Source organism: Stylophora pistillata, chromosome 2 (assembly GCF_964205215.1).
Source record: "Stylophora pistillata chromosome 2, jaStyPist1.2, whole genome shotgun sequence".
Lineage (NCBI taxonomy): Eukaryota > Metazoa > Cnidaria > Anthozoa > Scleractinia > Pocilloporidae > Stylophora > Stylophora pistillata.
This window is the reverse complement of record NC_142520.1, coordinates 55,547,378-55,574,854: the sequence shown is the minus strand read 5'-3', so window position 1 is coordinate 55,574,854 and position 27,477 is coordinate 55,547,378. Positions and strand designations below refer to the sequence as shown.

Below are 27,477 nucleotides of genomic sequence, written 5' to 3'. Positions count from 1 at the left end.
TCATCTCCTCGACCCCACTTCCCTCTCTACCCCCCTGTGGCGAGAGATGAGAGACCCTGGGAACGAGGTTGAGGCTCCTGCGTCTTCTTGGCTTCAAATATGCTGGCTATTTACCCGCACGTTCATATCTCTTTCTGTTCATCTGAAATAGGTGAGAGAATATTTTAAGTTTTGTGTTTGGAATGCATCTCTGTTACCATACGCTGTAATCTCACGAAATCAATCAGCCCTATTAAATTTCCTTTGCAAGAGAAGTACAATGTTTGGGGTTTGTTCCAAGACAAGAGAGGCTCAAATAGTTTATACTCTCGAAAACGAGAATTCCTGATTTCATCGCAGGGTCAATTACCTGCTTTGACCCTTGTTCAATTACGTCGATAATCATATCAGAAGGAGACTGTCTCAATGAGATGATTATTTTCGCGGCTACTGGTTGCATTTTTTGGCCGTTTTACGGCTAACAGTTAACCCCACTGACACCCTGGAATAAATACCGACGAAACCTTGTCCTTGTGGGAGCGCAACTTGAGAGGGTCGCCGAGGCAGGTGAATGTCTTTTAGGGGCCGGGAGGGAGAACTAGACTCGATTTCCGCCGCTCTCTCGAGTCCGGCCTTTTTCGTCCTTCCCCGTGGGTTCGGGGAGGAGCGCGGGCTCCGGTTCCCGAACAGCGGCAGGTAATCGAGCCTGAGGAAGAACGCGTCGCGTTACAGGACCAAAAGAACAGCTGCGACGGCGCCTATCAAAGTTGAACCCACGGATCAGAATAAAATTCTTGGTCGATGCCTGATTATTAAGCTATTCTAAAATTTATCTTCAGCACGGTTTCATCATGGAATCTACATCTGATGGGTTACTATTACATTAGCGAAATGTACTTACATTGGAAAGACGGCAGTTTTTAAAAAAAATTACAGTTTAAAAGTAGTGGTATGTAAGACTAATTACACAAACAAAGCAAAATTCCAAATTTTAAGGTAAAATTGAAGTGTAAACTTAACTACGATAGGGTTATTGCCAGTGAGTATGCAGTCGTTTTTCTATCCCTATCTGATGTATATTTCCTATATACTTCCATTTCATAATTCATTTACCCTCTCCGCAAAAATTTCAGTCAAAAGACCTCTTCTTATGAAATTTAATCTGTTTTGTCTGACAACTGTGTAAACGATATTCTTGGCTATAAGGGGTAAGCTGAAGCAGTTGCTGAAAGTAATGTTTCGTGTTAACTTGTAGAGGCGAATCAGTCCCTGCGAGCGAACCATATTTTACCTGTTTAAAGACCACTAATACAGAAATGGATGCAAAGAAGAACGTCTGTGCGAAACCTAGTGAAAAGATCAGCGGAATTTCCGTGGCTATTTCGGTGACTTCCTTGACTCTTGTGATGTTGCTGTTTATGAGGATCGAGTTTGTACACAACAATTCGAAAGCGTTGGAAACAAGGCTTGAAAATCGAATTCAGCGGATTGACGATGACTTGAAAGCCAAGTTAAAGAGAATTGTGGAGAAGAGGTTACCGTTTCAGGAAACTGTACAAACAAGAAAGAGTAAGGGAAGCCCTGATGTTATCTTTGGTAAGTCACTTGTTACATAAAGCTCTGTTCTTAAAGCCTTTAATCAGCGACATTACTTTATCGTACCACAAAGAGATTCTTTTTGCCAGTCTAATTCTCCATTACAGCAACATTCAGATTACTCAACTTTTAGCGACAACTCCATTTTCGATAACCATAAAATTAGCCGAAATTTCAGTTAGGTTGTATTTTACATGTTTGTTATCCTGCCTTCTGCCCGTGACATGCACAGATTAAGTTTCCCAAGAGGCCAAACTCAAGTATCGTTGAGATCTCAATTATTTTCTCTTTTAACCAGCCTTATGCAACAAAGTGCCCCTTAAGGAAATCAACGATGACTTGTTTTCCTCATCATTACACTTTGTGATTGGGGTCATTGAAAACATCTGCTTTCGTATAACGATAGTATTAGGGTGACGAGCATTCGTGCGTCAGGCCACTGAAGAATGCATATTGGATCAAGTGACATTTTGTTGAACTAAATCGCAGTAATGACTCCCACTGTTTTAAATTCCTGAAACACAGCAGTATACATTTTCATTCTCTTAGACTAATGCGTTTGATCCCCCCAATTTTTGGCAACGAGATTTTCACGAACGTAGAATTTGAAATATTTCCAAGGAACAGGACGCAATACGCGATGCGCGATGTTCAATGTCCTTGCTTAACATGATTTCTCAGCTGAAATGTCTCAAGACTGAAGGCAGCCTTGGACAGCCCTCGGGTTATTTTTCGACAAAATGTTTAGAAGTGAAAGGTTCCCTTTATTAATTATTCTGCTCCTCAACTCTGACTGTATTTTAGGTCGAGGTACACAATTTTACAACGACCTCGTGAGCGTAAGAAAGTTTTTAAATTTTCTTTTTTGTCTTTATTTTCTTAGTTCTTCCTCCTCACCGTAAACATTGATTGTTAAACGAATACATCGACTCAGCTTCTTCTTTCACACTTTAAAATGCATTTTATCCCAAAACAAATGTTTCTTATCGTAACTTCTAAAGGTTTTGAAAGCAAAGAAGGAAGTGTGTCATCAGGCATCCATGATCATCAAAGAGAGAGAAGAAATGTTGCTGCAGGAACAATAACTCTGCAGCAAGTCCGCCAGGAAATCAACAACAAACTCAATGAGTACTGCAATGTCACAAACAACATTTGCCAGACAGGACCTCCAGGTCCTCCAGGTGCCCATGGGTATCCAGGCTACAAAGGAGAAAAAGGAGCCCCTGGGAAAATCGGCCCACAAGGCCCTCAAGGTCCTATCGGGGCTCCAGGCGCGAGTGGCAAAAGAGGACCTGTGGGACCTCAAGGAGTAAAAGGCGACGAAGGCGATAAAGGGTCCGTTGGAGCAACCGGTATTAGAGGAGAGACTGGATCTAAGGGTAATCAAGGACAAAAAGGATCTATTGGCCTAAAAGGAAACAAAGGCAGCAGAGGATTGGTTGGTATTCAGGGACCAAAAGGAGAATGTGTTGTTCCACCGAAGATCAGTGTGTATCCAGTATCTCAGGAAGTCTTTGTGAACGAGCCAGCAATATTTTACTGTTGGGTTCAAGGCCATCTGTCGTCCAAGATAACTTGGCGTAAGCTTGGAAGCTCTCTATCTGGTGCTACTGTGGACGATGATGCGCTTCGAATCAACAGCGTACAAAGGTCGCATGTTGGGTCATACCTTTGTACAGCTCACACTGGTCTGGGAATGTTCAAAACAATAACCAGGTTACATTTAAAAGGTAGGATCTTTCATAATCTAAGTATCACTTTTGTTCAGTTACATCCAAAAGGACTAAATCCCAACCGAGATGGTTTTGGTGTTCCTTTTCTTTTCGGTAACGCCACAAGCCAGCAAACGAATATGATAAGTTTTCTCGCGCCTTCTTTAGCTCAGACATTTAAAAATCCTTTTAACAAGCTTGTTGTGTAGTGATTTGATATGCCTTCTTTTTTCAGAGCCACCTAAATTTTCCAACAGGCCACCTACAATGGTCACTACAGTGCCAGGAGCTAATGTAAGCCTCTGCTGCGAGGCCTCAGGTTTTCCTAGTCCAAAAGTCGAATGGTTGTGGACTCAAAAGACTTCCGACTCATTCACGCTTTTTCAGGAAGCTGGATGTCTCTTAGCTAACGCGATTAAAGAGAACGTTGAGGAAGATTTCATCTGCAGGGCTTCAAATAGCTTTGGATTGGCTGAGACAACAACCACGGTGTTAACAGCTAGAATAGGAGGTAATGCTCATTGGTTACTTTCTCTGGTCACGAGGAGCTTGACAGAGAATATTAAATGAGATTTTCATCGCTTTTCTTGATAATGAAACGTGTATAATAGACGGCTCCAGCGTTACAGATATCGCAAAATAAAAATCCATTTCGTTTGACCCAAATTGTTTTCCGGCATCAAGGAACTACAGTAGATCGCTTATAAATTGGGCAATTAGAACAACCCTTTCTTTTTTTCTCTTCCGTATCAAGGTTTGGAGCAATCAGCAATACTAGCAAACAAAGATCTCTACCTGCGCACTTTGCGTTTTTGGTTAAGATCTGTTAGGCAGAGCAAATCTTCTTACTGGAAGCGCTGTTGGCGAGCATCTGTGGATGATTGGGCGGCCTCTACCTTCCACTCATTGTGTGACAACAAAGGGCCGACGGTGACCATTATCCGTGTCGGGAGATACATTTTTGGTGGATACACTAGGACTCCATGGACCTCGCGTGAGTAAATCATCGATCGCTTTCATTTTCCTTTCCCTCTCCGCCGAGAAAGATGCCTATATTTAACTTATGAAACTGCACGCCGTCAATTATTGTTCGGGAACTCGCGAAAGGAACTTTTATTTAAAAGTCCCTCTTCTGAAATAACTTCAACCCGGAGATAGATTTTGTTAAAGATTTCCTGTTGTGTGATTATCTTATTAGAATTGTTTTATTTTGACAAAAGATCATGCCCGATTAGATACAACTGTTCCCTGTATTTACGCAACAATTCCTTCAGTTGTAGGAATGGCTCCAATCATCCGTGCTGTAGAATTTTCTGTTCTATAGCTCTTTGTTTTACCGTGGTTGTTATCTAAAAGTACGTCTCTTGTTCGTTTAAATGCTTGTATTGCCTACCATCACAAATATTCACTTTCATCTCTCATACTGAAATAGTTCGTAATTCTTTCTTAACATTTTGTCTATTAGCTTCCAGTTGTAAATACCAATACAGTTCAAGCGCCTTTTTGTTCTCATTGGTTAACAAGCCAGGCTGGAGACCAGTGAAACTGACCCAACAAGGGAAGTATAGTTATCAGACGAAATATTCCATATACAGTTGTTCCAACTCTGGACCCACATTTGGTGGAAGTCACGATATTTACATTTCCGACTACGCCTCATCCAATACACGTTCCCTGACAAACCTTGGATACACCTACAGTCCACCATCTGGCCACAGTTATGGCAGCTCCTTCGCCCGATCATTCCTGGCAGGAAGTTACAACTTTCAACCTGATGAAGTTGAAGTGTTTTATGAAACTACTTGAAACAAACGAACTGAAGTAACGGTGATATTCTAAATTCCCTATTCACTGACAATCGAGGCAGACGTTTATGCCTCTGTTAAGGCCTCAAAGATAAAAGCTTAAAGAGATTTCTATGTAACAGCACTATACTTTCCAAATTATACGAAAATTATTGAACAGAATGACATTATGGTCAACCTGCGGATAACCCGTGTAGAATATCATTTGATTACACAGTGATTGTACTAAAAACTTATGATCCTCTGATTAAAAAAAATAAAATGAAGCCGTGATCACTACCAATTTAACGATTGGTGCGTCATCTTTTACTGGATGCATACCCTCCCCAGACTCCTATGGCCGTGCTAACAGCACCAAATTTGGATATCGAGTCCCCCACATCACTCGTCCCATGATTCGCAGGTCACCGAGTAAAGGAGGGCTTTAAGTTTGTGTGTACTTTTCTATTAGAATGTAATGAAGTTGTATGGTCGAGTAATGATAAAGATTGGTTTATTGAGGTTTTGGTTTTAATGTTTGATTGTTGTGTTTAATGCTAGAGAAAATCAACTGTTGATATTTTCTTGGTTCAATGTGATGCAATTGGATGGATGTTCAACCATTGCTACCCTCCAGGTGCGAGACGCAGTTTATAACCTTGGGAAACAATTGAAATGAAAGGGAAAATGTCCATTTGTAAAGCCTGATGATAAGTTTGTGAGATAAGTTTTTCCACAGGCAAGGAAAGTAAACTCAACTGGGACCGTTAATTTGGGCAACTTCTCCGAAAAAGCTTTCTACGCTTGTGCCAACACGAGTAGAAATGACAGGTAGTTTGCTAGTTTCTAAGAAAACTGTCTCGTGTGCATGGACAGGCAAGTGAAAAATTGTAGCTCATTATCCAGTAGAAGTTGATAAATGTACATAAAACGCCATATGAATTTTGAAAAACTGACATTTTAGAGGTCGACGGTCGCTGAGTTCAAGAGACGCCTCCCGGTTAGCTCAATTGGTTAAGCGCCGGGCTCTTGTGCGGGAGGTCGAGGGTTCGAGCCCTGGCCGGACCAACACTCAGGGTCAAGTTAAAATAATTGAGGAGAATATGCTACCTTTCTATAACATCGATCAAGAAATGGTTAGTTATTGTAGTCTAGGATAGGGACGAATAAATGGAGGTCCTGTCTCCTGCATCTATTAATTAGTTAATTGGGTTAGGCAGGGGACGTTAAAGAACCCACTTCAGGAGATTACTGTGATGTGGTCTGGTATGGTTACTAGGAATTGGGGGAAGGGGGCATCTGTTATATTCGCAATCATTTGATTGTAAACTGCTTAGCAGTCTGGTAAAGTCCCCCTTACAGTGTTGTAATGCGCAATTGAAAAAAACATACATAATTGCGCAATAGAAACTGATAAAATTATTAATTATTATTATTATGGCTCGAAACATCGGTGTTTAAAACTCAGGCATTCACCTTCAACAGTGTTACGTTAGTAATCACTCCAGTTTAATACGAACAGGGGGTGTGTTATCCGTCTGGTACCTTTTTCAACTCCAGACCGTCCAAATAAACGCGCAACCGAAGAAATATACAAAACCGACCAGGCACAAACAACTTCCGTCGCGACTAACTTACGTCAGTAGCAAACAACTTTGGGCTAAACACTTTACTCAATTCCCAAGTATAATACTTGCTCGGTCTCGCTGAACAAAACCTGACACATCACAAACAAAACTAAACATTCCCTGGTCATTTCCTTTCTTTTCCTCTCTTCTTAACTATTATTAATAATTGTAAGAAATATACGACTTTTTTGAAAGACATGTTTTGGCATGCATATGCCATCTTCAGTCAATGAGTAACTGAGTATGAACAATTATATAGCATACAAGTAGATGAATAAATTATTTACAATATGATGTAATACAAAAGCGGGTACTAATTACAACGTGACACCAAAACATCAAAGGTGTCAACTAGAACGCTAGAAAAGTGATAATTATAATGCTGTAATTGTTTGTTAAATTCAGGTTTGATCTTTTTTATATAAAAAGCCTCTTTGAGTTTTAAATCAATTGAGTTGTTAGTAAAATCCAGAATACTAAAACAAGAAGGGGAGTATTTGTTCTTACAAGAAGGAGATGTGTTAAAATGCTTAAAAATATGCGAGTTCTTATCGCTTTCCGTGTGCTCCTTTATCCTAGCAGAAAAGTGGCGACTAGTTTCACCAATATAATTAAAATTGCATCCCGCATAAGAAAATTGGTAAACTAACATGGATTTTAGAGCATCAGGAGTACGATCTTTAACACCAAACATGTATTTGATTTTAAAAGAAGTGAAAACTAGTTTGATATTAAGGTACGATTTGCAAAAGCGCTTAGTGAGTTGTCGGAGTTTAAGGCTCGTTATTTTAGAATAATAGCCGACAAAAGGGAGTTTAAAGTAACGTGTATCGTTGTCATCATTAATGTTCCAGCTTTTTTGAGAGGAAGACCTGTCAAGATACCGCTTGAAAGTTCTGTCAATAATATGCGAAGGAAAAGAATTAAACACCTTTGATGTTTTGGTGTCACGTTGTAATTAGTACCCGCTTTTGTATTACATCCTATTGTAAATAATTTATTCATGTACTTGTACGCTATATAATTGTCCACACTCAGTTACTCATTGACTGAAGGTGGCCGCATGCCGAAACATGTCTTTCAAAAAAGTTGTATATTTCTTACAATATCTATCATACTTGCTATTATTACCACCTTATGGAAATATTACTGATAAACCTTCACATATTCACAGATACCCATAGCCCTAAGAAATCATTTATTGTTGAAGGGCTCTATACACAAAGAGAATTAATAGCTTCATCATAAGTGTCACGCTTATAGTTTGGGTTATTCAGCTTTCTCTATTTTAGAAAGGAAATTTTATATCTACCAGAACTCCGAGAAATTACTTCAGACACTCAGAAATGTACCCTAAGATGGTCTCAGCTAAGTCAATTAATTCAAAGATTTACTTTCAAGGTAAAGTCGTTGGTAAATGTCCAGAGAACTAATAAGGTAATGTAAAAAAGGCAACAGAAAGCAGCAGTCAATCCTCATTTCTTTAGTTCTTCAAGAGGATGGTCTTTCTCTGAAAACAAGCGAAAATAATTAACACAGTTCTGTTTTAATATTCAACAATAATAGGGTATATGTAGATAAACAACTGCCAACCTCCTTCCCAGGGTCTCTGATCTTACCGCCCCCCCTACAGTGAGGGGGGAGAGACCCTGGGAACGAGGTTGGGCTTCCTACCTCTACTTGGCTATAAATATGCTGGCTATTTTACCGCGGACTTTAATATTTCTTCTCAGAGGCGAACAGTTGTCCGTGGGCGTAGTCTGTAATCAGTAAGTCAGGCAAATTATGCCTTGCCTGACTTTTGTTCTGGTTGTTGTTCAGTGTTGTTTTTGCTGTCATGCAGATGGCCGTGTCTTCTCGAGTGGAGAGTAATAAAGACTAAGGAGGCGGCGTGGCCGAGTGGTTAGGATGCTGGACTTGTAATCCGGTGTCCCGGGTTCAAGTCCTCCACCCTGCCACTCATTGGATTTGTCCTCGGTTGCCACTGGTTCAACTCCTCGGCTTTGCTTTGTAAATAACCCACTGGTCTGCCTCTTGCCAGTGGGGATTTTTAAGCTCTTAGTTAGTCTACATTGTGGCTGAAAAGTCCCTAAGAGGGAGCCTCAATTAACGTATATTATTATTATTACTATTACTATTATTATTATTATTATTATTAATAAAAACCAGCAGGCTTAGCAGAGTTTAATACACACTTCGATTTCAACCGACTGCGTTTTGTGTGCTGGCGAATGTATTTTTCACATTCAGCCCAGAAATAGTTCAGGAATATTTTACGTTTTGTGTTCTAAATGTATCTCTGTTACCATACGCTAAACTGTGATCTCAAGAAATCGATCAGCACTAACGATCAAATTACATTTGATAGTGCATGGGAAGTAAGTACAATGTTCAGGGTTTGTTGAAGACAAGAGAGGCTTTAACGGTTTACACTCTCTCGTAATAAGTTAGCTCTCACTGTATTTTAAACAACCGACTCATGTGATACAGTAAACCTGTACTGTAAAGGCCGGTCACTACTAATACGTCGACATACCACACCCTGTGTCAAGCGAATATTTACAGTGAGTTGAATCCTTATTCAGTTATATCCTCCCCCCTCCCTATAGAGGAAGTGGACACTCACAATCGGTCCTTTCGTGACCTAAAACCTCTATTAGGTGAACAATTCAAAAGGTCTTAGTGTAGATTTAATATGTTTCAGCAAACAAGTTCAGTTTAAAACCTGTTTCTTCGTTGTAAAGGACCGTAACTTAAGTTTGTCAGTAGAATACTTTTTCAAACGAATACCCTTATTAAGGCGGACACTAGTAAACTGTCCGGGGTATTACAAGTCTCGCTGAACCTAAATATCTTGCAAGAAAAGTATACCTTCCTGTTTTTCGTCGGTGTCTTCCATAACTTCAGCGGTGTGCTTCCCAAGAGTCTCTGGAAGGACCCAACAAAAAACTGCAGCAATGAAAGACAAGCCTCCCATTAAGGCGAAAGGCAAAATGGCGTTAATACGAGTCATTTCCACCACAAAGGGAGAGCTTGCTGCCCCAATACGACTTGCTACGGATACCATACCCATGCCGCTGTTTCTGAAATGAAATTATAAACAATTGACTTGAAAGCTAAGAGAAGAAATTCCTTGTTCTTGGTTTGCGGACCCTGTTCCACAATCCTGCACCTGAAGAAGGCTGGTTTGGCCAACCGAAATATAGTGCTCCGTCTTAAAATTTACTTATCTACGTTGTATCGGTCTTGCCTCTATATTTATATTTCATATTCCTGTTCCACACACTTTAGCCTGTTCATTCTTTTCTTCACCCATTCTTGTTTATCTTACCTCATTCCTTATTCCACTTTTCTTGTTTCTCCCTTCCTTATTCTTTTTTCTCCGAGTACTTTCGCCCTGTGCTCCGTGCCCCGTGCCCCGTGCCCCGCCCCCCGTGCCCCGCGCCCCGTGCCTCGCGCCCCGTGCCCCGTGCCCCGTGCCCCGTGCCCCGTGCCCCGCGCCCCGTGCCCCGTTTCTCGTACCCCGTGCCTCGTGCCCCGTGCCCCGTGCCTCTTGCCCCGAGGGAAGAGTTACAAGGGTTCTACCGCTTAACCGTGAGGCAACTTAATTTGAATCTCACCCAACAATCGTTAGGAAAAGTTCAGCGGAAAAAACGAAAATGGCGTTGAAAGAAGTGGTAATACAGAGTTTACCCAGAGTGCCAAGCGTCACTCGACCAGCGATGTAACCTGAAAAGAAACATACGAAATGGTTTCGTGAAAATTTACGGGGAATTTGAGTTGATATCAGAAAAAGATCAAGATCATCGTTTCTCAAATACCTGTGTTATTAGTACCATTTGGTATCAAGGAAACTGCCACCACAGTGACTCCTGCTAAAATCATATAAGCTACTAAAGTTTTCCGACGACCAAACCTGGTAAAGGAAAAAGCACATGCAATTGGTTAAAACATGTATTTGTTTTCATAAAGATAAGTGACAAATTAGTTTTCAATTAAATTTCCGATCTAGTGTGAAACAAAGGGAAAATAATTCTCTTTAACAGACTTCATTTCGCTTTCTTGATTCCGTTCTTCCTCAAGTAGAGATCCTACGGGAAAGGAGCGTGGGCTCAGTAAAGCCTAACAGCGGCCGGCTATTAAGCCAATCTTGTCAAAAGTGACTCAGCAATCAAACTTCAGGTATGCGCAAGAGAATTATTTACCCGTCCAAGACTGCAGTTCGGGTAGTCGAAAGCTGGTATAGTCCTCGTAGTTTTTAATCGTTTTCGCCAGAGATCGTTTTAAATTTCGACTAAGAATAAATTTTGGTTGGCTGCACGGCAGGAAGCCGCACAAAATATTAAAAAAAAAAAAAAACATTTACGGTTTTTCTGACAAAAAGATTTCATTACAAGCATTCAAATGATCTACCACCGCTAGCAGGAGTACGATCACTGGCCGTCTTGAAGTTTGATCATGCGCAGACCGTTGTGTCCTCAAACTTGCTGTTCGTCATAACTAAAATGTCCCAATACCTGTTACAGTTGTGAATAACCAGGATATTTGCAGGGATTTCCACCAAACTCGTTAGTATAAAATTCAAATAGATACTTCCTCCAAATTCTCCTGAACTCAGTGACAGCCCATAATATACCATGCCGTTCACAAACCTGAAACAAATATTTGAAAATTTAGGAAACAAAGAAAAGAAACTTAAACCGGATCAGAACAAGACTTCGATAAGAATGTGACACGTCTTCAAAAGTGCTGACTCTTCCAAATTTGAAGAATCATACAGAGGTGGGTCAAGGATGGAGTAGACTGTCTCAGATTACAAATGAAAACTAAAAAAAAGGTTAGTCTTGGTCGTGGATTAAAATTATTTACAACCGGCTACGTTCCTAAGTTTTTCTACCTCTGAGCCCTCTGTCCCACACCCTGGGGTCAAAGAGGGGAGCAGGAAGGGGAAATTTCAACTCCAAGCCCTCTATATCTCACCCGAGGATTAAAGGGTGAAGGGGAGTGGGGCGAGGATAAATTCTGGGAACGAGGCTTCTTTCAATACTGACCAAGCATAACACTGGATTAGAGACAGCTTTGCCATGTTCCATGTTTTAAACAGCTCAAGGATCCCATTACAGGAGGTGGTTACTGGAACGCGTAGTTCCTCGTTTGGCATCTCCTTCTTGTTCACTCTGGCGACATTGGACAAAATTTCTCGCGCTTTCTCCTTCTGTCCTTTGACAAGAAGCCACCGCACTGATTCTGGAATGAACCTTTGATGAAAAGAAAGAAGCAGGTTTGAAGTTTGAGACACCAAGGGAAGGAATAAGCTTCTGTTACCCGTTGGACTGTAATAGTTTTCATTACTTCAAATATTACTCTCGTTTGACCTTTCCCTCAAAACTATGACAAAAATTACTCGTAAGTGTTTAAAATCATCCCATCTGTATTGGCCACTTGAAAAGTCTACTCTTTACCGAGAACAATTCAAACAAGTACAGGGTGGAGGATTTAATGCAAGCATCATCAGGGAAACTCAACCCGCGCTTGGATTTCCCAGAGGGTAAACTGCTAGCCGTAAAACTGCCAATAAAATTAGCCTTAAGGCGCAAAGATAGAAACATTTTAACCGTTAGTCGTGAAGAAAGTTAACCGTAAATATGTTTCTTTCACTCACAGATGATTGAAGTTAAATCGTTAGCCGTAAAATGGCAAAAATTTCAACCGTTGACCGTCAACGCCATCGCCCTATTGAGACCCTCTTTCCAGTGTTGACAGCCGGGAACTTGTGTTCTCTTCGCACTCGTACTGGCTCATCCGGAATAAATAGCGGCTGTTTATAGCTTTCGTGACGACTAAATTCGTCCTTATCAAATACTGATATAATACCTGACTGGTATTTCCTAAGAACAGATAAACAATTCTCCCACCTAAGTTCTGAACTTTACCCTGTAATTTACTTTTTCAAGAATTTGATGTCCCATCAAGATAACACCTTAACACCTGATGGGTTTGTTTATTCTCATTACCCGTTTACCCGATATTATATTGATATTGCGAAGGGAAGTTATATATCGATCACTTCTAAATTTCAAGAGACAAATATTTTTAACTTACTTCCAGAATATGAGGATGAAAATCCACGGTGCTGATGATATAATGAGTAGTGTCCTCCATTTACGAATAAAAAAGGCCTTCAGCCCCAAAATCATTAGGGCTGCGGTGAAGTAAAACCAAACAAGGGTCCCAGCCAGTGCTCTCTTCTCAGGTCCTACCAGCTCGGTGGCCAAAACAAACATTGACAGAAAACAACCAGCCTCGAAAAATCCGATAATTACCCGGCACACAGCAATGATCCAGAACGCCTTGGCAAACGCCATAGCAAACGTTACAAGCAGCACTACTAACACGGAGGGGAACAGGACACTTTTGCGGCCATATCGGTCGGCGATGAAGCCCAATACAATGGCACCGATCGCCCAGCCAATGAACAACATGGAATTTGCAAGCCATCCCAGTAAGCTACGACCACACACCAAGTCAAACTAGAAAGAAAACCCAACGGTAGTTTAATGAACGTTATTAAATTGTAGGAATAAACCAATGCAGTAGTTTACGTTATTGCATGTTGATCTCCTATTATTAAGATTCTACCGTGTAACTGCAACTTACAACCGCTTGGCCGTGAAAGGTCTGGGTTCACGACTCATTGAATTTAGTAAAATATGTTATCATATCACTGGTGCGCGCTCTTAAAATGCAGGCTGGTTGGGGGTCGGGGAGTAAATATATGCAACTTGTCGTGTTCCACAGTCATCTCCAAAAGGAAAGCGTTTTGGGGGGAAATTTGCTCAGTTTAGCCACGCTGAAGCACTGAATAATAGCTTTGTTTCTCGTAGAGTCCAAGTCTTCGGAGGCCCAGAGAGGGGGACTAAATAGCGTCACTGCGTTGCTTAGATTATACGGTTTAGATCGGGGGATCTAAGTAACGAAGGTCGATTCTTGGAACCAAAAATGTCCTCGGAGAAATGATCGCGCATGTTTTGCGTCATATAGAGGTTATCGTTTACTTGTGCTGCATGGCGCTGTTACAGACTAAAACTTTTGGAGGGTCTAAATGGGATTAACTGTTAGCCTTAAAACGGCCGAAAAATTTGGTCATTAAGCGTAAAAATTAAAAAGTTAGCTGTTAAAAATTTTCCGGTGACCACAATTGAAAGATAATAACCGTTAGCTATAAATTTGTCGAAATTTTCATTGATACCCGAAAAGCCATTATCCTAGTGAGACCCGCTTTCTGGAACCCGTATTAGAAAAACACGCTCCTTTCAGCAGGCGAGAGTCCAATAGCTATGTGTTTATTAAATTGTTAACATACAATAAAATACAGCTTTTAAATACCGTGACATAAATTTTTTCCTTACAAAATTTCCTATGTTATCTATTACGTAACATCTCTCTATCGGGGGAGAATACTCCATTACTTGGCCTGAACAGGGGGGCGCCCCTGAGCAGCGAGTGGTTTTGGGACCTTGAATCTTAGACAGGGCTACGATACAGTATTAAATTGATTGTTTGGAGCGCGGTGCCTTTTCAGACTAGAAGTCTTCAATGGGGCTTGAATGTTGGTGCCGTTGCAAAGTCTATATTTGTGGTATTGCTAAATCTTTGGGTTTAATTCTAATTATTCCACTTGCATATACTACAGGTGCCTCTACGAGGCTGATAAGGCACAGTCCAGAACAGATTTTTGTCTCCAGCAGGCGTAAAAACGAAAATACTTTGTCTAAAACTGAGTCAGGATTTACTGGTCGCGTCGAGATACGAATACAAATCTTCTTACTTCTCCAGAACACTGGTTACAGGATCAATTTCATTACAACAACAAACCTTGTACGTATGATGCACGATCCTCGCAGTAGAGAGCGCTATTTATGCAATAGCGAAAATCAGACCTGAAAAAAATCAGGCCTGTACGGGGTTCGAACCACTGACCTCTGCGATATTAGTGCATATATGAACTTCATATATTCATTGTATCTAACAAACCTTGTATTTACCTCAGTTACAATAGTCTCATGGGGTCCTTCGTAGAGATCGTACTCCGCAAACTTCCAATCGCCTCTCTGCAAATAACATCTCCTCCTATAAAGCTGTTTGGGTATGGTAGATGTGCTGTAAACAGCGCTCTCTCCTAAAGAGCCGTTAGCCGATGAGTTACTCGATTCCAAACATGCCACGCTCTGCTTAGCGCACTTCCAAGGAGGCTCATATGCCACAAATACCATGATCAGCGTTTGATATGTGATGGGAAAGAAGATGAACGTGAATAGAACTAAAATGCGAATTTGATAAGGACCGAATTGGCCGATGCGTCTCAAAACGGAATCGACATCTAAGCCAGCCATGTTGCTCCGAAGGAATAGAAGTTGAAGCCGGGCCGGGCCGGGCGGAGCGGAGCGGGTTAACCCTTGGGTCGGTTTGTTTTGTGACCGGATCAGGTTTGTAAGTTCATCGTAAACTAATCCGGTAACTCTAGAGGAGCTGGGTGACAATAAGTTGAGTACTCTTTTTTACAGTGCGCAGATCTCTATACCAGTACAAGGGAATCCACAAAATAAAAAGCTCTGTTCTGTACGAGGGAAAAACTCCAAAATGGAATACATAATTAGAAATGAATAACAACAATCGAAGCTGGAAAGGTCGACACGGATTGAAAATAAACAACCAAGAAAATTTGCCAACTGAACTTCAATTTGCAAATTGTGCAGATTCTCCCCAATTTACCTTGCTCTTTAAGAGATCGCAGATGTAAAATTAAAATACAATCGTTACGAAAAGCAATAACGTTTTTCTTATTTTCATTTTTGAAAGGTATTTTCCTGAAACGATCCCATCTCTAGCGATAAGAAAGCATGACCCTTGCGATGGAAAAAAAGATAAAACATTGGGATTATTTTCAGTGACAAGGGCGTGGCGATCGGTTAATATCTTTGAATCCTTGGTCACTAATTTGACGCGTGCCGAGATCTACACTTGCCAAAAGGAAGACTTGTTAGGGGGAACAATTTTCAGTTATTTGAATGGATTTTTTATGCTTTATCACATTTTCATAACATTTTCCCCTTTCACAAAGGCCAACAGCCACATGGCATTCCAAACGTTAGGCACCATTATTTTAATTTTCGCCTAGGGAGAGGGGGGAGGACTTTGGGATTCATTGTTTTCAGGGGGTAACGGAGGGGATCAGTTCTTATAAGGGAAGGAGTATAGAAAACTGACTTCTAATTAACTGCCAATGAGGGGTCATCACAAAAAAACCAAAGAGCTTTATAAAGGATCAGAAAATTTTAACGTCACACAACTAAAATATTCTAATGTCCGATCCCTGGCCCCCTCCAGTGAACACTCAACGAACGCCTACAATGGAGATAGCTTGGTGTCTGTTCAGTTCGTCTGTTTCCCATGGGAACAACCACTTTGCCAGGGAAACGCCTTTCGGCTCTACTGCTGCATTTTTTGCACACGAGGTAGAAACCTTGAAGCTCAGATGTCCAAGTGACAACATTTCTCTCAAAGGATTCATAATGGCCTGAATAGGGCTAGCTTTTCAGTTTACAGGCCATAATTTTTAACACAGCAGGATTTTCTGCATCAGGCACTAACAATGGAAAAATAAGAAGGAGAATAAAGGCAATGTTGATAGCTAATCGTTTTTGTCTTTTCATCAACATTTGCAATTACCTCCTGGCAAAAATTTTTCTTTGCCCTCTGGTCTAGCTGCCCAAATATTCAAGGGGAACAAACGATGCTCGTTAAGAAGCCGTTGGGTAGCACAGAATATGATGAAAGAGACGCGTTTTTTGTTTCGATCCTGTTTCTATTTGCTTTGTTTTCTTATTTTGTTTTTGTTTTCATATTTTGTTTTTGTTTTGTTTTGTCTTTTTTTTTCAGGCACTACACGAAATAATACTAATAAAAACGTCATGGCCTCTGTACTCGATAACCGGTTAACAGTGGTCTTCTTTAGGACATGTGACCTGTTCATGTGATACTGATACCAATGACGCCCACTCGCTGCGCAAAATCGATCTTTGCTGACGGAGGCGAGGCCGCATCACGTGCCAGAGATAACTGGGTACCCAGAATACCCATGGGTATTCTTCTTTTGGGTGTAGGGCACAGTTTCCCTCGCAGACAATGGCCACCGACTTCCACAACTTTTTCTTTCTTCCGCAATTTTTTATTTTACTTCCGCGAGCTTCCCTTTCCATCTACGACTTCTTCTAACATATCTGTGTCTTCTCTTTTCTATTCACCACCAGTTTCTTTTATTAAAGGTGTTGACGGGCATACACGATCACTGGCCTTGCCATTGTACCCTTGAAGTTAAACTCTGGCTAAGATACATTTTAATGACTTGTCTTTCCTTTGCGATATGATTATAGGGGTGGTAGATAGACTTTTTTTTTTTCTTTCTCGACATTCTTTTCTTTTTACGACTTCTTTTCTTCCGCGTTTTCTGCATTGTTCCGCGACTTTCCATCTGAAACCATGGCTAACGCCATCAAGAAAATAAGTTGGAGGAAGACGGGGTTGGCGATAGCCAGCATCCAAAATACCACCAGTTACTCAGGAATAGAAAGACAGGGCGATAGAAGTGTGTTAGTCCTGTAGGATGTAGCTGTGATCATAGTGTCACACGTTCAAATTTGTGAAACGTGAAATTCTGTTGAAACTGTACTTGACGCGTGAAGTTTTGTGCGTGGAAAGAGATCAGCGCGACAGGATCCCCTCCTCCTCCCCTCTCCCCCTTTGCCATCCTCGATCGTGGATTTAATCAAAATGTTCATTTAACAGGGGAGGGGAGGTGCTGGCATGTTTACTCTGTCATTTAACGTCACGTAACGCAAACCATCGCACCCCATAGAGTGGTCAACTAACCTATGTATGGTAGAGAGCCTTGTTCCCTTCCCCGCTCCTGCTCCACTGTATATAAGAATATACTAAAACAGCTCTCACATATCTAAGGAAACATTAAGGTAGTTCGTTTACCAATCTTTATGACAGAAATGTTGATTGCATTTGATTTGATTTAATCACGCGATGGCGTGCGTTACGTGACGTTAAGTGACAAGATTAAACAAAAGTCTTGACTGCGACGGAAACTTACACCATAACAGACGAGAGAAAAATTGTTAGAAGAGAGGAAATAATGCGTATAAGATACAAAGAAAAGATAACGTTTTTAGGGAAAGAAAGAGATTTGTCTTTTTCAGTGAGATAGGTCGCCCTTTTGCTCCTCGCTATGCTTTGTTGCTTTCTCTGTTTTGCGTGGTTCGCTGAATTCTAAAGTTTCTAAGGACAAGCAAGTTTTTGTCATTGAACGCGAGATCAAATTGCTTTGTTCTAATTAATCAAATTTGTTCTTATTGTCTGAGGTTAGACACATTGGAGCCGTTCGAGGGAAATGGAGGTCTTTGCGGCATCAAAAGTACGTAGGGATCGCATCATTTTGAATCAATCAACGGATGAATTCGACGCTTCACTCTGCTTGATCCCGTCTGCAAATTCAAAGAACTTACCCACGAGAAGCAACAAATAGAACGAAAGAGACAGATAAATTCTAACTGGATTCGGAAAGAATATTGTTTTTTTTGTGAACAGTATTTTTTTAAAGCTAACTAGGACGAGCCATCCCAGGCATTTATGACATTAATCTAAAACTAGGACACGGTCAGTGCTACAGGCATTGTGTTATTTTCGTCAAACACAAAACAAATAAAAGAATCGCGTTGCATAAACGCTGCGCCCTATTTCAACTGGTACGTAAGAATATATTTTCAACAGCCTCGAGGGATTTGATGTTTATCGGCCACATTCGGACATATATCTGAAAAATAACGAAATGTAAGCTTGGTTAATAATGGAGAAAGCTTAATACCAAGATTATTTTTCCTCCTATTGCAAGCATAATAAATGGTAAATCCTTGAATGGATTAGTGGCTATTAAAATGAAAATTCCGAAAAAAAAAAAAAAAAAATAGCAGGTGATGGGCATAAATAACTCAAATTCAATTATACAAGCCAAAAAATTAAACGCTGTTTTTGTTAAGGTTAGATTTCGTTTCATCAGGCTGAAAAAGGTATTTCTCTCGAAACTTGGAAGGAACTACAGAAGTGAAGTTTCAAAGTCCTTGATCATGAACAACGATATTACGAATGTACTTTTTTGTCCTTGTCGTAGACGAATTCCATCTTTTCATCAATCGCATTTTGTTACAAATTTGTGCTGAGACAACGCGAGTGAAAGTGCGACTAATTTTTTTTTTTTTTTTTTTTTTTTTTTTTTTTTTTTTTTACATACATTTGTTCGCTCGTGGTCAAAATGTCAAACTCAAACTGGGTGTTCATTTTACATAATTAACACCGTTTGCCACAAAGCTGTCACGTAATTAAATTACCAGATTAATATCGCGTAGCTATTAACTTTTTGCTTGTGTTGAAGCGAGCCAGTGGTACGGCGGTTTAATTCAATAGCGTTGTTTTGACATGAAGCATTCATTCAGTATTGCGCGAGTACTATTACATTAATGTGCGAAAGGTAACGAGCATTTATTGAAGAATGTCGGCGACAGCTAAAGCAAATGTTTATTGAAAGATCGCAGGAATAACTCGGCTGGAGCTTACAATATGATCACGATGCTACTGTAAGAATATTCGTGTTCCTTATTTGTGAAGGTATCAATGAAAGATTGTATCTACGCTGTTGGAAATCTCGACGAGAATTTTGAAAGCCATACGGTGTTTGTAGCTGTCAGGAGAGCGATCAGCGATGCGATGGTAATAGCATCGATAATAGTATACGAGCAAAGAGATTGCGGATCTCTCGGAAAGTGTGTTTGGCGGTAATTCCTGCCGCTTGGCTGGCGATTTTTATCGCTCTCTCAGTGTACAATGACCAAGAGGTTGCAGGTATGTTGAAGGAGTGTCGAATGTGTTAGCTTATGCGTGTAAGTTGTTCGCGGAGTCGCTGTTGTTGTCGTGTTCGGAACTCTGCAGGCATGCAGCGAGCAAATGTTCGTTTAAGTGTAGAAACAGAGCATGTATACAAACAATGAACACCTAAAATATTGTTGTCTATTCATCTTTTGGTTAAAGCAGTAGTCTGAAAAGAAATTAGCGAGCCAAGGACTTCAACAGTAAATTTGACAAACATGTTCGAATGCATTGTGAAATGGCGTATTTTGAACTTTATTCCATTCGCAAAATTAAGCATGTTTTCAAGCAAAAATTTGCTGGTGGTCAAATCAGGCGTGTTAGATATATTTTGCTATTCTTGCCGTCTAGACCGTAGTCTACGCCATCTATAATGAAATGTAATTCACACAAGAATAATATGAACGAGATTTTCAGTTCGGCACGTAAAACTTCGTGACACAATTGTTTGCACGTGCCTGTTTGGCCTTTGTGGACGTTTTTTGAGCTTAAAAGAGTCGCTATTTAGTGGCTAATAAGATGAGATTTACAATCTTTGGTTTGTTCAGTTCATCTTCAGTTTGCACCGGTAGGCATTGTTCAAGATTTAAAACGAGTTCCGCACATACGATTTATCTTTAAAAAATTAAGCAATTGCTGCGATGAAATATTAGCACTTAACTTATCATAAAAATAATTAAACAATTTTGTGCGAAAGACTAGTAAGTGTTAGATTTGCCGATACTGAGGGGTAATTCGTTCCATGCGCGATAAACGCGAGTACTAAAAGAATTTTCAAAGGTTTCTGTAGAACTAAACGGGAAATCAATTGTCAAATAATCAATATTTCTTAAAGGTGTTTTACAAGAGTGAAACGAAAAATCAAAATATTTAAATCATTTATATTCTTAAAACATTTAAAAAAGAATACTAAATAATTAAAAAAAAATCATTTAAAAAAGAATACTAAATCGTGGATTACCCCTCGACGTTGTAATGACGACAATTTAATCTACTAGGGCGCTCGTATTTAGTATGCTTCTTGCCGAGAATGTATCTTGCGGCCCTGCGTTGAATTTGTTCTAAGTTGGTAATGATTCTTTTGGTGTTGGGTGACTATACTACACTGGCATATTCTAAACATGATCGCACCCAAGTAGATAGATAGGTAGCTTTATTAACAAGTAAAATCATTGCAGCCTCCGGCGGGCCGGCTGAATTGTGACTTACTTTACAATGGAACTAACCGTTATCTATAAATATGTGATAACAACTAAAAATAAAAGTAAAATGTAACCTACAGTAAAATATAAAAGGAGAGGTATCAACACCAAAATACTAATAGTTAAGATTACTACTAATAATTAGAACTGTTCGCCATAGCAAAAGTGTTTTTAAACCTATTAGTACAGACTGTACTGTAGAGTAACTTTTTACTTCTGATGTCAGTTGTATCTTAACATGTCCTATGGAGTAAATTAGGCATCCTTTGCGTTTTGTAAGAGATAAAATCAACATGATGATTGCAGCCTAAATCGAGGCTGATCAAAAATTCCAGATCTATTTCAATCAGGAAAACGTTCCAACATCACCAAGAAAATAATCTCTCCCATAAATACATTTCATGTGTGCTATCCCTAAAAACCTTAAACTTTTTGACATTGGCCCCATTCTCAAATGCGTGGCTACTCAGTTAACCTATTTAACTCTTTCATAATTTATTGTCATCATCTTGACCGTTAAAAAAAAAAAAAAATTTTTATAGGATTACACAATTACTGGTGAACCAGTAGTTTCCATTGTGGTCCTTGCAAACAAATGAAACAAATGGTCTAAATTAAACATAACATCATTAAGAACATCATTAAGAACCCCAACTGGCCGGAGGCAAACCAGTCGGCTATTTACAAGCGTGGCCAAGGATCTGAACTCGGGGCTACCGTGAAACAAATCCAGTGGTCAAGGTGGGACTCGGAGCGGTGGATTACGAGTCCGACACTCTAACCAATAGGCCACACTGCCTCCCTCACTAGGCGGAAACACTTATAATCATCGGCAAACAGTGACAGTGATGTTGCCCGGAAACGACACCAGGCATTTCATTTAAGTAGGGGTCCTAAATCATATCCCTGAGGGACTCCGGATGTAACTGGAAGAAAATCAGATGCCTCATTATCGATCACAACCCTGTGTCTTCTGACATTTAAATAAGATCTAAACCAAGCTGACAGGAAACCCTTGATACCAAGGCGCTCGAGCTTCAACAAAAGTTTTTTCGCGGGATACTCGATCAAACGTGTCGGAAAAGTCGAGATAAATGCAAATTGGTGTACAACACGGGTGTATTCAGACAGTTGATTTTCCTGGCAAAAAGCCATGCTGCCATGGCGTAATATATGGGATTATAATACCAAAGATCTCAATATAACCTTCCCTTTTCAATAATTTACTAAGCACATCTAGAAGTTCAATGCCCCTGTAGTTAGATACTAAAGACTTTGTGCGGGGGTCTTTTCCTGAAAAATGGAAATATGCATATCTCGTCCCTATTCATAAACTGAAAGTACTTCCAAAGATATATTAAATAATCTGTATAAAGAGGGAGAAATTTCCTCAGCGCACCCTTGTAACAACTTGGTGGAGAGGCCCAGTGAAGCTTTGTTGATATCAAGTAACTTTTAAAGTTACTTATGATGCACGATCCTCGCAGGGGAGAGCGCTATTTATGCAATAGCGAAAATCAGACCTGAAAAAAATCAGGCCTGTACGGGATTCGAACCACTGGCCTCTGCGATACTAGTGCAGCGCTTTACCAATTGAGCTAACAAGCCAACTGGGAGCATGCCGTTAAGATGATTCGTAATAAACCCGTGATGATAAATCAGATACAATGTATATGTGAAGTTCATATATTTTGAACTGCGGTATTAGATACGTATGATGCACGATCCTCGCAGTAGAGAGCGCTATTTATGCAATAGCGAAAATCAGACCTGAAAAAAATCAGGCCTGTATGGGATTCGAACCACGTGCACTGACCTCTGCGATATTTGTGCAGTGCTCTACCAATTGAGCTAACAAGCCAACTGGGAGCAGGCCGTTAAGTTGATTCGTAATAAACCCGTGATGATAAATCAGATACAATGTGTATATGAAGTTCATATATTTTGAATATATCAACAAAGTTGAAATGGTAAATTGGCCACCGTAACGATTACAAAAGCTGACGTCTCGAGCGTTGGCCCTTCGTCGGAGCGAATAGAAGAATTGTGGGTTGTGTGTGCTTTTAAAGGCAGAAAATGGAGCTACGTTATTGGTGGGAACATGGCAACGAGAAAAACACGAATAAATTAGTGGAATGAAAAGCGTTCGTTGATCCCTGTCGGATTTAGACTGCCGGCTTGAAAGATGAGCTTTTGTTCAAGAGTTTACGGCTTTCCGTGCTACCTAAGTGTAAGGAAAGACCGCAGATTGCCATATGTTGCTTAGAATGATTAGGTAAATTAAAATGTCTAACGACTGGTTTCGATGTGTCATTGTCATTCTTTTCCACGTCTCGAAGGTGTTCTCGGAATCGGTCACCTAGGCTTCTGCCTGTTTCGCCGATGTATATCTTTTTGCAATAAGTGCAAGTTATGCAATAGATTACATTTATGTAATAAACAGGCCTTATTTTTTTCAGGTCTGATTTTCGCTATTGCGTGAATAGCGCTCTCTACTGCGAGGATCGTGCATCATACGTATCTAATACTGCAGTTCAAAATATATGAACTTCATGTATACATTGTATCTAACTTAAGTTATTTAGGAATATTGTTGGGGCTTAGTTTTAACTCACACAATTCATGTTGAACACCATAGTTAAGTTGGTGAAGGCCATTAGAAGTGCTACCATGTTAGAAAGCATTTAATAAATTAGATCGATCGACGGATGCGGTGGCTCGTATCGATTCATGCTTTTAATTTAATTTAAATTTCAATTTTTATTTTCATTTCATGCTTTTAAATTGTAGGGGTTATTAAAACAACCCGCCTAGAATTTTACTACTTCTCGTAATTGCTTCGTAATATGACCAAAACTTACGAGGATTGCCCTTTAGAACAGCACCAAGGTTACATCCGTCAATGGTTGCGCTTCTTAAATTTGACCGTTCTCTTTACAAAATGTCCGCGGAATCTGGATTATAAGAACAACTTAGTCAGATAGGGTTCTTCTTTTTGAGCAGCTGTAATACTTCTCTTTCAATGAACGGAGGCCTGTTGGCATCCCTGATAAACACCTTAGGGACAAATTCATCCACGCACGATAGATGCATGTCATACCAGCAAGCAGTATTGGTATCAATGCCGTTATCTACAAATACAGTGTTCCAAGAGAAATATCGCAGTGCTGACTTCAAGCCACGCAGGTCAGCTTTCTTTAAGGTTATAAACTGTGAGACGTGATTTCTTTAAGCGAGTAACCTTGGTAAACAAGGAGAAGTAATCCACCCCATAGTTATTTATTACTAACCTTGACACCCTGAAAGAAAGACGAACTCAGCTCTGCTGTAAATATGTTCAGAAGATGTCTAAAAAATCCCACCCCATTAGCTTTCTTAGACCGAGAACAGCAACGAGTGGTCATAGCTACAACTTTCGATCCGGCGACAACAACAGAAGTATTGTTTACGCTGATAGGAGTCCTTGCCGGACCCGTCGTTCAGATTCCTCTCTCTGTTTCAATAGTAAATATGCAAACATGTAAATAGTTAATTAAGATATTTTTATTGTTCTTATAGTAATTGTAGTTTTAATTATTGATCGTAAATTTAGCCCTTTAATTCAGTTAATTCTGCAATGTGGCAAATAAACGGTATATTATTATTATAATTATCACAAAACGTTCCGAGCTGAAGTCCTCGTGAACGCTAATTAACAATTATTCCACGAGCGCGCGTTGGATATGAGATGATAGATAGCCAACGAGGCGCGTAGCGCCGAGTTGGCTATAATCATCTCATATCCAACAAGCGCGAGTGGAATAATTGTTTTATTAAAAACGTTAAATTAAATTAAATTTTATTCAATTTTTAGCTCCCTTTTAATTTTAATCTGACACGTACGCTTGCCATATTTGTAGATTATGGTATATTGGCTGATATACCATAATGGCTAAGCCAATAAAAAGTCTTGAATTGCATTATCCAATGATCTAGTTTTTAATAACATCGGTTATTTCTTCAAGATTATTATGAAACACCAGATCCAATGTAGTCTGAAAAGTTTGTTGGCTCGTGTTGCCCTTCCAATATCAATTAACGTTCAGTGAAATATAGCCTAATGTAGATTTCACTAGATTTCTCTCTCTCATATCAGGGTTTGGGACGCTCAGCAATCCTGGCAAAAAATGACAATCATCTGGAAACACTGCGTAATTGGCTAAGCTCTGTGAAGCAGACCAAAACGTCGTACTGGAAACGCTGTTGGCGAGCATCAGTGGATGGTTGGCTCATCACTACCTTCCACTCATTGTGTGACAGCAAAGGGCCAACGATAACCATTATCCGCGTGGGAAGATACATCTTTGGCGGATACACCAGCACATCATGGAGTAAGTGAATAATTTTAAAATTTTATTCGTCTTGTTCTCGCTCTTCAATGAATTGAACGCCCGTAAAATATGGATTATAGATTTACGATATATCCTGTAGGTATGTACTTGTTAAGCGAGTTTGAGCGACAGTCACTCCTTAAAAATGGATTCCATGTTGTTGTGCGTCGGTTTAGTGATATACGTCAAATGACGTCAAAATTCGGCGAGAGCGCGAAAGTGGCACACGAGCTGCATGCGAAAGTGGCTAACCACATTTAACTTCTTTTGTGATCTTTTACTTTACATTCCCATGGCAAAAAAGAATACATTTGTTTCATCTGGTTAAAAAGACAAATCTGGTTATTATTGACGTCATCTATGCGTCTGTTCGCTGATGGATCATGAGTAAAAACCAATTAGAATGCACGTATAATCCTGCTAAACATAAAATATAGTCGGAAATACAACCTTGAATGACACACTTGTCAAAAGTGCTAAACAGTTCGCGTAACGCCTTCAAATTAGGTATTGATTCTCTTAAATCAAAGATTTAGTAACTTCTATTGTTGCAGTTCTTTGATGTTTGGTTGTGGCAATAGTAATAGTAATAAGTTTATTGAACACTCCCTAAAAGGGTTTTTCAGTGAACAGTGCAATACAATGAGAATAAAAGATATACATGTAAAGTAAAAAATATAAAACTATATGTCAAGCCTATTTTGTTGTAAGAAACTCATTCAACATCCTTGATTTTAAAGGTTTTTTGTCTCAGCTAATTGAGATAATTTAAAACTCTCTCTGACTCTTGTGCTATTTAGCTTCGACCAGTTGTGGATACTACTCCAGTTCAAGTGCCTTTTTGTTCTCACTGGTTAACAAGGTAGGCTGGGGACCAAGGAAACTGCTTCAAACAGGAAAGTATAGTTCTAAGCGATATTCCATAAGCAGTTGTTCGAGCAGAGGGCCCTCATTTGGTGGAGGACTCGATATTTACATTGTCAACCCCACCTCATTCAACTCAATTTCTTCCTCAGACCTCGGATACACCTTCCAGTCACCTTCTAGTCGGTATGGTTATGGCAGCTCCTTCGCCAAATCATTCCTGGCAGGAAGTTATCATTTCCGATCCGACGACATTGAGGTGTTCTATGAAACTAACTAAACCGAACGATCTGAAGGAACAATAATATTCAAAATACTTACTGACAATCGAGACAGACGTCTATGTGTGGTTATCGCCCACAGATCAGTTTAAGTAATAGCACTATACTGTCTAGGTCGTTAGAGAGAAAACACAAATTGATCAAGGTGATACGATTAAGAACTCGTGAATAAACTGTGTAGAACATAATTTATTATATAAACACCAATGACATACCAAGCGAGCTTTCGCGCGGAAACGTGATATCTTCACATGGAAAAAATTAAATGACACCGTTCCTCTGATTACAAGATAAATCGCTCCTTTCGCAGCATAAGTTCACCGGTTTGGTTTTTCATTGGTGTTTGTATGTTAGTTTTAGGATTACATGGCCGCTTGGATATATTAAGAACTTATTGAAAAAGTGGGAGAGCCAAACGGGACACGAGAGATACTAACGGACGGGCCGAGTGCAGCGAGGTCCGTGCCTTATGACCGAGAGCCAAATATTTCTCGTCTGCCCCTCCCACTCAGTCAGTAAAATATGACGCGATAGACGGGCATATACAGCCAAACGAGCTCAAAAAAATATTTTCCTTTACATTAAACTTTTCCTTCAGAACAAGAAACTCTCAACTCCTTGCAAAATGCGACTTTTTTTCTCATTTCTGTTTTCTTTTAAGTTTTTGTGACAAAGCAACTTTAAGGCAGCATGGCCGGACGGCTTTTCCCGGACTGGGTCACATCAACCCGTCCCGCCCCATACACGCCAACTTTTATAATGGTTCTCTGTGGGATTGTGCGAGCGGGGCCGAACGGGTCAAATGATAAATTGGTAATATTTTTCAACACGAGAAGTAAAATTTCGTATCTCTAAGCTGCCATGTAATATCTTCTATACGACATTCCGTGACCAAAATGTAAAGTGATTGTATTAAACTGACAATGATCTTCTGATTTACAAATCAGAAACAGAATTAAGCCATCATCCGGCTCAGAAAAGTCCTGCTCAGTTCGTCCGTCACATTTAATCATCGTTCCGCTATTTTTTTATGCAAGGCTTCTTTAAGTCTGTGAGGGGACTATTCATTTAATGTTA

At 40.0% G+C, this 27,477-nt stretch overlaps 4 protein-coding genes across 6 annotated transcripts in view; 2 read left to right on the top strand and 2 right to left on the bottom strand.

Annotated features, from left to right (window-relative positions):
• Positions 1–1,196: 1,196 nt before the first annotated feature.
• On the top strand, positions 1,197–5,598 carry LOC148740502 (uncharacterized). Of its 2 annotated transcripts, XM_088748549.1 has the most exons (6): positions 1,197–1,575; positions 2,577–3,305; positions 3,523–3,587; positions 3,750–3,798; positions 4,042–4,281; positions 4,753–5,598. In XM_088748549.1, the coding sequence occupies exons 1-6, from the start codon at positions 1,296–1,298 to the stop codon at positions 5,091–5,093; spliced, it is 1,704 nt and encodes a 567-aa protein (XP_088604675.1). In that variant the 5' UTR covers positions 1,197–1,295; the 3' UTR covers positions 5,094–5,598. The 2 variants fall into 2 exon arrangements, with proteins under 2 accessions (XP_088604675.1, XP_088604674.1); XM_088748548.1 differs by having other exon boundaries at positions 3,523–3,798.
• Positions 5,599–7,880: 2,282 nt separating this feature from the next.
• Positions 7,881–27,477, bottom strand: part of LOC148740496 (organic cation transporter protein-like) — an 88,834-nt gene continuing 69,237 nt past the window's right edge. The window contains exon 9 of the mRNA XM_088748554.1: positions 7,881–8,052. The gene's annotated coding sequence lies outside the window, so the exon portion shown is untranslated. The remainder of the gene's footprint in view (positions 8,053–27,477) is intronic.
• Positions 9,544–15,139, bottom strand: LOC148740501 (organic cation transporter protein-like). The gene is made up of 7 exons (XM_088748563.1): positions 14,745–15,139; positions 12,802–13,229; positions 11,751–11,957; positions 11,217–11,351; positions 10,521–10,615; positions 10,320–10,428; positions 9,544–9,782 (listed from the first exon to the last, which is right to left on the bottom strand). The coding sequence occupies exons 1-7, from the start codon at positions 15,090–15,092 to the stop codon at positions 9,545–9,547; spliced, it is 1,560 nt and encodes a 519-aa protein (XP_088604689.1). The 5' UTR covers positions 15,093–15,139; the 3' UTR covers position 9,544.
• The window catches only part of LOC148740500 (uncharacterized), an 8,820-nt gene continuing 519 nt past the window's right edge, over positions 19,177–27,477 (top strand). The window contains exons 1-4 of one of the 2 annotated variants that reach the window (XM_088748557.1): positions 19,177–19,659; positions 25,021–25,255; positions 26,056–26,117; positions 26,272–27,477. The exon at positions 26,272–27,477 is cut by the window's right edge and continues 519 nt beyond it. In XM_088748557.1, the coding sequence (XP_088604683.1) occupies positions 19,642–19,659; positions 25,021–25,255; positions 26,056–26,117; positions 26,272–26,424 (468 nt within the window). In that variant the 5' untranslated portion in view covers positions 19,177–19,641 and the 3' untranslated portion in view covers positions 26,425–27,477. Of the gene's footprint in view, positions 19,660–25,020; positions 25,256–26,055 lie in introns of both variants that reach the window. The other variant, XM_088748556.1, reaches the window with a different exon arrangement.